This window comes from Alligator sinensis, unplaced genomic scaffold (genome assembly GCF_000455745.1).
Source record: "Alligator sinensis unplaced genomic scaffold, ASM45574v1 scaffold448_1, whole genome shotgun sequence".
NCBI lineage: Eukaryota > Metazoa > Chordata > Crocodylia > Alligatoridae > Alligator > Alligator sinensis.
Genome location: NW_005841870.1, coordinates 1,198,778 through 1,210,718, shown reverse-complemented (window position 1 = coordinate 1,210,718; position 11,941 = coordinate 1,198,778). Strand labels below are relative to the sequence as shown.

The window sequence follows — 11,941 nt, the reverse complement described above, 5'->3', positions numbered from 1 at the left end:
GCCGAGGGTGGCGGTGAGCGGGGCCGGGCCGGGGCGGGGATACGGGCGCACTTCTCCCCTGGCGATCCCCGGGCCTGGAGCAGCGCGCTTGGGGCTGCCCGGCCGCTCCTCAGCTACGCGCCCCCTAGACACACACAGGCACATATGCATCCAATACACACTCCCACGGACCTCCCCCCACTCAGGCATGCAAACACTCAGGGACACATACGTACCACCCCCCCCCCACACACACACACGCTGGCCTGGGCCAGTGCGAGAAGCTGCCCCTCACTGCAGTGAGGGAGGGAAGAGCTGCCCCAAGGCTCCAGAGAGGGTGGAGGTGCACCATTCTCAGTGGGGGCAGGTGACAGAGCAAGGAGCAATGGGCTCAGGTTGCAGCAAGGAAAGTTTAGGTCATAAATTAGGGAAAACTGTCTCGCAAGCAGTGTAGTAAAGCACTGGAACAGGTTGCCCAGAGAAGTTGTGGGTCTCCATCCTTGGAGGTTTTTAAGACCCAGGTAGACAAAGCTTTGGCTGGGAAGATTTAGTTGGGAATGGTTCTGGGATGCTGGGATTGCTGGAATGGTTTATCTAGTCCTGGGTTGGTCTAGTTGGGGATGGGGATGGTTGGACTAGATTGGGGCGGCCAACCCGTGGCTCCAGAGTCCAAACAGCCGAGTGCAAACTAAGTAATGTGCTCGCCGCGAGCAGTTGCATGACATGATGTAACGGCTGTGGAAGTTGGCCACCGTGTGCTTGTGCAAAGATTCAAGGAGATGCATATTAACTTCTGAAGAGCCATATGTGGCTCCGGAGCTATGCGTTGGCCATCCCTGGACTGGGTGGTCTCCTGAGGTCCTTTCCAACCCAGTAGAATATTAGCTGGCCTCTTTCAGTTTAGCCAGGCTTTTGTGTTTCTGTCTATTTGCAGCTGAGGCAGGTGAGCCAAAGCAAGCAGAGGTGGGAATTCCCACAGCACAAGAGTCCCAGCCCTATATCACTCAAACCCCACTAAAAGTTTTTCTTTTCAGTGATCCTAGCTTCCCATTGCTTCTGCTGTTTTACTTTGGCTGCTGGATGGCAACTGCTAGGGGGGTTCTGTGCGATTTTCATGGTTCAGATGATGTTGTTGGGGATGGACCTGCATTGAGCCGGGGTTGGACTAGGGCAGTGATTCTCAACCTTTTTTGTACTGGGACTCATTTGCAAACATCAGTGGCCAAACCTGATGCAGTGCCCCTCACTCCCAACCCACTGCCCCCAGGTCCCAGCCCCACAGTGTGTGGGGCAGTGGGGGGCCCCAAGCAGCCTTCAAAGGCTGGAACTCTGCCAGCGTGCAAGGGAAAAGCCCCAGTTTCCCATGTTTTACTTCTTTAAAGGAGAATCTGCTTTTAAAATTTGTTTGCGACCCTTTCATATATTCTTGTGACCCACAGATTGAGAAGCACTGGACTAGGGGACCTCTTGAGGTCCCTTCCAGCCCTCTTTTTCTATGATTCTATGATACGAGGCAGGTCGAGCCACAACAGATTATCCTTATTGCTGTCTTTGTCATGGGGCTGCAGCTGTACTTAGGAACATGTAAACCTGGAACCAGGCAGTTACCTGAAGGATCTGCCATTTCTGTCTGTTCCTCCCCCGCCATTATCAGTGCTTGAATGGTGGCAGACTTGCTTAGGATTCTTTGGAGGAAGATGTGTTTGGAAGATGCTGATTTAGTGACTGGTTGGAGGTAGCTTGTAGGAAAAACACTGTATAAAACAGAAAGTGTAAAAATGATAGTTAAGGGTTAACTAACAAAAATAGAAGGCCTTTCTACCTTATGATGGAAATAATATAGTGATTTTTTTTTGATTTTTTTTTTTTAATTTTTTTTTACTAACCAAACTACAGAATGATGTCTGAGCATATTCTAAAATACCTGCACACTAGTATGTTTCCCAGCTGTTAATAAATCCTACAGTTACAGGCAGAACTGTCCCTAGGAGTTGGGGGCCTTGGGGCACATCAGCCTGTGCAGGGCCTGGAGCAGCAAGTGAGGTGGCGAGTGGCCAGAGTCGGCAGAGCCGGTGGCACTTGGCAGTGGTGGCTGTGGCGGGGCCTATGCTGCACTGACCGTGGGGACCCCTCAAGGTGTAGGGCCTGGGGCGTTTGCCCTGATTTCCCCCCTCCACCTGCCCCTCGACGGCCCTGGTTACAGGCATCAATAGTGGAAAAACTGTCAAAAGGCTAAAGAGAATCTTGTTTTCTCAACCTACCCTAATTGTTTTCATTCTCAGTCAATTCCTCTCTATATTGTAGGTCCAGGATGACTTCTCCTCTGGTTGGATTCTCTACTTTTGTTTCATAACGTTGTCATCTGCTTAACCTAGGCAACAATTTGAAGCAAGTTTGGCTGTGTTTATTAAAGTACAGATATAGTAGTGAAGTTCCCCAGGAGTATTGTAGCCTGGTAGTTCTAAGAATCTTGAGAGTCAGACCAGGATTTTTAAATGTCCTTTTTTCTCTCTCTACCCTGTGATTTGTAGCAGGTAGTATCTGTGACTTTTGCTTTGTTCATGCCTGATATCTTCATCCAAAGAACTGTCATCCAACTTCTAGTAGCTGCAGTGTTGCTTATTTGCATAGTAAATACTTCTGGTGTAATGTGGTTACCCCTTTGCCTCTTCAGGCAGATTGTGAATGATGCAAGAATTAGAAGGTAAACAAACTATGGCTTTTTTTTTTTTTTTTTTTTTTTTTTGAAGTACAAGGTGAAATTGAAACATCGTTGTCCCTTCTAGCCTTAAAAATCTATGAATCTTGTACTTCTTAGTGGTATTTTGAGAGCCTCCTGCTAACTTTGCTGTGGCTGACTTAGAACCTGATCTTTTTCTGTTTATAGAAACTGCATGTTAAAGTCTTTTTCAACTTATGCTTTATAAATAGATTTCCTTTTAATCCATCTTCAATTCATTCTTAAGCAGAAATGGGGAATTACCTAGCTGTATACCACTTCTGTTTGCCTCGTATAACCAAGATGCATAACACAAACGCAGTTCTTACTAGATGTATTAACAAGGACAAGCAACAACTTAAAGCCCCCTTGTTGCAAATTTATTTCAACAGATTTTTTTTTTGCATTTTCACTGATGCCTTTAAATTCCTGCACTTTACAGTACATAAGAAAGGGGGTTAATTTTGTTTCTTGCTGATGTGAAGATGCCATCTTATCCCTTCTTTTCTCGTTTCCCTTCTTCAGTCTTTCAAAACGGTGGAGATTATTAGTTCATAATTTTTTGCCTATCACTCCTGCTAACTGTCGTGATTAAAACTATATTATGCTTTGTATTAATTGACATCTACAGTTAGGCAGTTCTACTTTCTCTTCCCTTTTCTTCAAACTCCTTTCCTTCACCACATTTACATACAGTTGTTCAGTTGTCCTATTTTTGGATTCCTATTCCTGTTAGAGTTGTAGAATTTTCACTGTGGTATAGTGTTGCTTTTCTTATGTTTGTATGCCATCCCTTATTTTTACCATGTTTTCTTTTCTTTCCTTAATCTTCCTCTCTTGTCCTTTTGAAGTCTTGTACCATACTTGCTGGTATGCTGATCAGAAATGATCTCTACACAAGGGCTGAATTACTCTGGGTTTCCCTGTTATGAGATGAGATTGCACAGTGTTCTTAGTCACCTGCCAAGGAGCCAGGGCCAAATAGTCTCAAACCAAAACATATTGCCATTTGTGAATCAGATCAGCAGTGATATAGCTAGGGTGGGATGACCGGGGCAGTTGTCCCAGGTGCTGACTTGGGGTGGGGGGGCGAGGAGGAGGGAAAGGGAACTGCTGCTGCTGCAGCTATGTAACTGGAAGCTGTGCTGTGTGTATCGGAGCTACTCTGGGCGCCCAGCTGTGGTGTTGTACTTCTGCTCTTCCCATATACTTTGAAAGTTCCTCCCTTTTTTTCTTTTCCTTCTACATGTTTTGTCCCTCTTGCTTCCACTTAATACTGAGAAAGGGGAGTAAAGTATGGCTTTTTATTTTTGTGTACATGTACTAGTGAAGACAATAGGAGGAGTAGTAAAACAGTTTTACACAGGAGACTGGTAGGAGGGGCATGGCAGGGGGCACATGCACCCCCTGAGATTGGCCCCTGACTCAGCACCACTCAGGACAGGGCAGTTTTTTTGACATGCGGGCTGGTGGCGTGTTGGGTGGGTGGGGAGTACTAAGCTGCGGCACAGAAGTATAGGAGTAGATATGGGGCTTTTGGCCTGCCCCCAAACTGCCCTCCCCCCGACTCAGGAGGCACCAATCACCCCTGTGCTTTATATGAGACTGTCAGGTATTGCACTATCTGCCCTCACTCCCAGCCAATCATTATGTACAGAGCAATAACAGCATATGAATATTCTTAATGATGTTCAGTGGAGAGATTGCTAAAATGTAGGATTGGCATGAGGACAGGTGATCTGGTATCACATTTAACACCCCTACTGAAATGTAAAATTCCTAGTAAACCACCTGGCAGTAATTTAAAATGTTTGTTTTTGCAGACTCGCCTTTTTTCCACTTCCATGAATCAGACTGTGAACTTAGAGGGTCTCCAACCTGTGAATCTCTGGTTTCACTCAATACTGAAAAAATTCTGGTATGCTGCATACTGTCTGTTCCATACAAAAAAGAATGCAAATAGGTTGTAAATGCAAGAGGAATAATTTTCTTGTGTACTATTTACTCAAGATTAGCTTCAGCTGGTTATGTAAATGGAATCTGTTTAAAATGTTAAGCAATGACCATGTGCATTTGGATCAAAGAACTCAAAAATTGCTCATGGAAGAGATTTGTTTGACAGTCTTGGAGTGTTGATTCTTCTGCCTATGGAAATAATGCCACTACCTGGACTGTGCAAGAAAGTGGTGCTCAATCTTTTGGTTCCGCAGCCCAAACGAGTGGCACAGAGCTAGTCTGTGAGCCGGATCAGACCCTCTGCACCAGGATTGGGTCTGCGTGCCTCTGCCCAGACCGTGCTGCCCCTATCCAGGCTCCATGTGCCAGAATCAGGACCCTGGGGCCCTGTGCCACCTCCAGGTATATATTTGGCTATGTGTACCAAATCTTCTGACTCTGCATTCATATATATTATTTACAGGAGATCAGTGCTTTTCTGAAAACGTCACCCATCTATTTTCCTTTGAAGTGTTAGATAATGCATTTTATTTTTTCATGCTCATATTCTCTCTTCTTGCTCCATCCCAACAAACAAAGAAAAGATCACTAGTTTTTCTTATTCTTAGTGTCATTAAATCTAAAATTACATTAAGCCTAAAATGTAAATGCCATTCTGTTATCACAGATGGAACATTTTATTGCTGGCTTCTCTGATATAGTCTCTGTATCCCAGTTCATTTTTTGTTGCTAACAGTTCCTGTGAATTGCAGGCTATAGTGCCAGGTCATTTTGATTTGAAATTTATTTTCTATCTGAATTTTTTAGCAGAATGAATGCTGAATTAAAAAAAAACAACATTTCAGGTCAGATATGCATCTAGTGTATAGACCTGGTGAAAGATGTTTAAAATCACTACTTGTAAATGTTTCCAGTACATGCTGACTTTTACAAGCTGCTCTTAGATGGAGTTGGAAACTCTTAAATGAAGAGCTACTATTAAACCAACCCTTTCATAAGATTGTTAACTTCTTGTAAGTATCTGAACACTGAACTTTTATGGAAGAGATTACTGTGTAATGTTAACATACATTGAACATAACAGGACAGAGGTGGTTAGCCATGTTAGTCTGATGATGAGCAGAAGATAAAGCAAGGTGGCACTTCATAGGCCAGCTGGTTCAATGAGGAATGAGCTTTCATAGGTAACAGTCTACTTCATCAGAAGTTCATGTTGTATCAGACTACATAGGTTGTTGTCTATGAAAGTTCATGCCTTTCTGAACAATTTATTTTTTAATGCAGTGGTTTTCAAACTTCGTAAAGTCACAGAACCCTTTCATATCACTGCTGCTGTTGTGGAACTCCTAATCCTATCTTGTGAGCTGATATGGAGCTAGGCAACCTGACCTGGCAGCTGTAGTGCACCACCTCCCAGCCCGCTTTGCCATTACGCCCGGTCTCTTTGTAGAACCCTTGATGACCCTGGGTTCTGCAGACCACAGTCTGAGTTTGAAAACCACTGCTCTAAGGAGCCACCATGGTTTGTTAGTATTTTCTAAACATGTCAGCAAAATCCCAAAGCGGTCCTCAATGGTATTAGTTTTCTAACTATATAAGGGATTTAGAGTAGATCTGGCTTCCTAGAAAACTGTTGAAACCTTGTCATTACCTGCTATTCTGCTGTTAATTCCCAGTTTTTTATAACAGAGAAACTATACCCATTCAAACACAGTTGAAGCACCATTTGAATTAGAAACCTTTAGAAAGTGACACCATGATAAGAGACTATATGGGGATTATAACCTTTTCAGTAGGAGATGCCAATCTAAAAATAGGGAGACTTTATTTAGGACTTATTTGCCAAGGGATGGATAAATTGATACTTCTGTCAATAATTAATGGGTGGTAACTACTAATCTCTTTTCCACTAAAGGTTAATTTTTATCAGAGATCCTACTTATAAACATCTGAATAATGTTGAAGGAGGTAGAATAAAAATTGTTTTCTTTCCATTACCAAGGCTCTAACATGCATTAGGCCACTTGGACCATATTTTTTTAGGTTATGCATCACTGTGATGCCCTGGAGATGCAAACACCAGTAGTGAAGCTTTTTAATGCAACACTTCTAAAACATAGGAAAGGAAAAGAACAAGGCCAAATCCTTCAGTTGGAAAGTGGGGACAGGAATGGAATTGAAATTATGGATATAGAAGGGACATGTAAAGCAAAATAAAAATAAGAAGTGAGAGGGGAAAAAGAAGAACAGGTCTTTTTCTTGCTTCTTGAAGTGATCTGAATTTGGGTAGTTCTTGACTTGGCAAATAAAAGCTTCCTGCCCAGCTCTGGCTAAATCCTATTTTTTTAAAACTTGATTTTAACATTTATGAACATAAACCAGGTTACCAATAAGTAATTTGTCTTATGGCAGTGTCCAAAGACTGCATTCAGGGTCAAGGCTCTGTTGTCTTGGTCTGTACAAGCACACACGGCAGACCAAAATAATCATACTCATGGATTGTTTCCTTTGGTCCAGGTAAAATTTATGTGCCTTAACCAACTATCAGCAAAAAGTTTAGCTGTTCAACTTATCAAGGAGAATTGGAGTATGAAGTTTTTTGGGTGAACTGTAGCTAATTCTGGGCGCACTTTTTTTTTCTGGTTGCTTTAATTCCTTTACGTAGGTAATTAGCGTTGCATAGTTTTTGGTACATTATATTCTTATATTGTGGCAAAATATGGTAACTTTTTTTCTGGTTCCTGCATCTGACGTTGCGTGTTCCTTGATGCTGACAAGTCAGGACTCCCTAACTATAGTTTTTTTGTGGGTAAAGTAGCAAATACTTACTAATAGAACGGACACTTAGGGATAGCAGATGGAGATTTGGTAATGTTCATTTACTAGCAGTTGTCTGATGTTTTATATAAAAAATGTACTTTGATACTAAATAACAGTAGCTGCAGTACATTTTTTTTAAATATCCTGGCAACAATGCTAGGATATTGTACTCTTTGTCTGTGTTGTAACAGTTCAGTCAACAGCAGTCTATCATTTACTTGTTTTTAACATGGCCATAGGTAATTTGCCTAGAACTTTTTCTGAATGGAGTGGTAGGAATATTTCATGCACCATGTTTTCAGTGTGGTGGATGATACACTAATGAAGCTTCTCATGATAACCTCTGAGAATTATACTGTAGAAAAAAGTGGACAGGATCCTCAAGTTGTGAAAATTGACATAGTTTTATTGATATTTAATAGGAGTTTACATTATCTGAGGACCTGGCATAAGATAGTTTCACCATTTCGAGTTCTCTTTTCTATAGTTTTTACGAATAGGAACTAAACTGTTTGAAAGTACTAGTCTTAGCCTAAAAATCAACAATCCAAACACCATAGTATTTTATTTAAACTTGATCCATTGCAGGTATATTTGTATCACTGTCTGGGGAAAGCATCTTGATGGCCATAAGCTTCCTGAAATCTTGTAAAGATCTCCCACTGCAATCAGCAGCAGCTTCCTATATGAATCAGAGATCTTCATGTGTACTGCATGTTTACACTATAAGCATCTTTAGATGCATCTCTTTGGAAAGACTTTTGCACGTTATATGTAACCAATTTATTATTATGCATTTTTTGGTCTTCCCATCTTTGCTGTGACTGGTATAATGTGTATTAACTGTAAAGTTCAAACTAATGAAGAAATTTAAAAATTAACGATTTCATTGTTAATTAAACTTTTGTTTGTCTAATACTCCATCACTCTCTCTTCTAAATGGATAAAGGATAAAATGTTTCTCCTACTACATATATACTTCTTAGATATCCATCCATATTTCAAGGTAAAGAGATATGTGCTAAAGGACATCCCTTTTTTCACTCATCCTGTGCATCTCTTGTCATTTGTTATATGAAGTTATAAAGGTTTATGCTCTTTAGAGATCAGCAGCATCTGATTGAAAAGTATTTTATCTCTCCACAAAAGTCTAGAGTAAGTTTTAGTATCTCTTGTTTTGTTACAAGATGTGTTTTACTTTAATAGATGTGTCAGGCTTCTTTTCAAATGTTTAAACTTTAGGTAGTCAGTACTAGATTCTGAAAACGAAAGATTTTGTTGTCATTGTCAGCTACATATCACAATTTAATGTTTTACAGAGTCAAGCAAAGTCACTTGCAGAACACAAACGATTCCCATTTGCCACTGATAATGATAACACAAATGAAGAGTTGGGTAAGGCATTTTATGTAAGATCTGTCGGGGTAGTTTTAAATCTTTCTTACAGGTGCTGATTTTCACAAAACATTTTTAAACTCTGTTTACAGTTGGTAATTCAAATGATTCCCTTGGATCATATTTACTGTTGTATATTACTCCTTGAATAATAAAATTTCAACCTTTTGTTTTTAATGATGTAGAGAGAAATTCACAAATCTTTTCCATATCAATACTTTCTACCCTGCACAGTGGGATACTTGTCGTGCATGTGTAGGTAGATGTGAAGAAAATATTTTATTGCAAGCCTGTTAAACACACTGGAATACTTCCCTCCTCTTAGTTTTCTCTTTTGTACCATTGCTAGTAATCAAAGATTTTCTGTATACTTCAGAACCTTCGGTTTGCAGCAACTTTAGGACTATTTTTTCCACCTTTTCCAAGTTTGGCTGGAAGTTTCTCTTGTGGACTTGTCTTGCTACTTCTTGGTACTTTCTAGAAGTGTTCCTGGTGAACTGATGTTGTTATGCAGGCAGAAGGTTATAGCATAAACTGTTAGTTATGGCAGTAAAAAGATCATACCCCATAACTGGCACAGTTCTGTAAGCAAAACCCTTTGTATGGATGCTGCTCTGCTGGCAGAAGCTGGCTTATGCCAGCAGGTCTTTCATTTGGTTAGCTGGTGTAGCCCTGGGAGCTGAGAATCTCCTTTGGCAAAGTTATATCCGTATGAGAGATCCCAGCTTTCTCAGTGTCATTATTCCATAGTGGGATAGACATGGCCTCAGTCTTCTACCTCCAAGCACAGACACAGAAGTTTGGTCAAGAGTTTCTTGAAGGGTCCCTGTTCTTTCCTCTTCACCTCCAAGAACTACTGACCATTTTCTTTCCCTCTCTCCATCTTCATAAGTAAGGAGGATAGGTGGGAACATTTTGAAAAAAAGCTAGATTCTCCCTTGGGACTTGTCTCTAGAATAGAACTGTTGATGGTATGGGTAGGCCAACAAAGTCTCCCAATAGAGTTTCAGTTTATGCTGGCAAAAGGAGTTCTTTATGCTGGCAGAGCTACACCATCTCCCCATGTGGCTTATTTTATTTTGACCACAGTTCTTTTGTCATCACAGCTGTGGATTTTGCCAGCATCAATACGTTGGTGGAGAGAGGTAATTAGCTGTGTGGGTTATGGGTGTGTGATGTTTGTCATGTTCCTAGCTGACAGCTATGCTGAGAGAGGTTTGTAGGGCAGACCTTGCCTCACCCCCTTCAGTCCTTGGACTTGGTTAGCAACAACAAACCTCATGTTTGGCCAAGGGATTTGGCATCCTACCTATCCCACTTCTCTTTTTAGATGCATTTAGTTAGGGAGTTTCCTAGTCCTCTGAAGTTTTTGTTGGTCTTGATCTTGTGCTTCTCAAGAGACATGAGAGCTGTGTGGAGATTGCCCAGGGTGTGGCCTGTTGGTTAGGGTTTTCCAAGGGAGGGTTTACCACCAGTACTTTTTCACTTGCTTATCCCCACCCTTCCACAAAATAGGTGTATTGCATTAATCAGTCTGCTCTTATGTGACAGCTGTTCATTATCTTGAGCGTGATTGTGATATCATGAGTGATGGCTGTAATGTGGATTTAGGAATTGGGCAGAGGAAAGGCAAATGAGGAAAAAGCCAGGAAATCACAGATTTCTAGCTGTTACTGACTCCCTTTCACACTTCATTGGACTGCAGGAACGTTATTTAAAACCAGATTCATTGCTTGGTTTCCATGTTGCATACACATAGTGATTTTTTTTTTAAATGTATTTACAAAGGAAGATGCCTATATTGTATGCATTAAAAACTTCATTCTGCTCAGTAGAGATCTAACAATGGTGCAGTTTTCATTTGGCCCCCTCATACGTAGTGACCAGGATCAAACGACAGCCTATAAAAACTCCACTGCTGGGGTTAGTTGCTAATGAAGACATATGATCCTTTTTTAGATATGTGGTCTCGCCAAATCAGGGTTGAGAAATACAGTAGATTCCTGTTATCTGAACAGCGTTTGTCCTCTAACAAAATTATGCAAATAAGCACACTGTGCTAATAAGTAGAATGAGAAAAAAAAAGAGAAACTAGTAATGGATAAAATAAGCCCCAATCATAATGTGGTAGTGCACTTCAAGGTGCTCTACACATTTCTTGTCAGCTCTTAAAGATACTGTTGCAAATAGATAAGAAAATTATGGCAATTGCTGTTCAGTCAAATCTTATGCCCCGTTATGCCTGTACACTCAACCATATGAGTGTGAATAATGAAAAGAATATCCCATGCATAAAAAAATCATTTTTTTTCTGTTGCAGACATGCCACTAAATTAATGATCTAGTGTAGCTGATACAGCTGTTAAAGACAGAATACATGTAAAGCAGGGCTGTTCAGCTTCTAGGTGGCCATGGGCTGCATGCACATGGGCTCCACACTGTGTAGGCACCACTTCCCTGTCTGCTGCGCTGCACAGACAGGTGTCCTGGCCTCATCTGCCCTGCTACCTGGCTGCGGATTCTCCCTTTGAACTATGGACTGTGCCAGGATTCGAATTACACTTTGACTCTTGGGGTGGGGTTGGGGCCTGCCAAAAAAATTGGGCTGCCCATCATGATGCCCTAATAAAATCCACCCCCCCCCCCCCCCCGGTTACAATTTTCAAATCTTACAGGGCGGCTCTCGTTTCTTATGGGGGGTGCTCAGCCAAAACCTATGTTTTCTAACATAAATTCTTCTAGTTCTATTCGTATCTACTTTTTGGACTCCAAACGTATTGGCACAGGGGCTGTCTTCTTTTGTCTTAATCCCTGGCTTCATCAGCTTTTAGTAGTCCATATGCAATACCTTTACTTATTGTTTTAACCTAGTGCCAGAGGATGTTAGTGAATTCAGCCTTACCAAAGACAGTATCATATTTACTTGAATATAAGATGATTCTGAATGTAAGATGACCCCCAAATAATTAGATTCTGTATATGGTAAATTTCATACATAGATTTCATAGATTTTTAGGGTCGGAAGGGACCTCAATAGAACATCGAGCCCGAACCCCTGCCCTGGGCAGGAAA

The 11,941-nt window shown here is 41.3% G+C and overlaps 1 protein-coding gene across 1 annotated transcript in view; it reads left to right on the top strand.

The window, feature by feature from the left end:
* Nucleotides 1–11,941, top strand: part of TTC13 (tetratricopeptide repeat domain 13) — a gene marked incomplete at its 5' end in the record, with an annotated part of 67,583 nt that continues 55,642 nt past the window's right edge. The window contains 3 exons of the mRNA XM_025194733.1: nucleotides 1–13; nucleotides 4,522–4,616; nucleotides 8,794–8,869. Coding sequence (XP_025050518.1) covers nucleotides 1–13; nucleotides 4,522–4,616; nucleotides 8,794–8,869 — 184 coding nt within the window. The remainder of the gene's footprint in view (nucleotides 14–4,521; nucleotides 4,617–8,793; nucleotides 8,870–11,941) is intronic.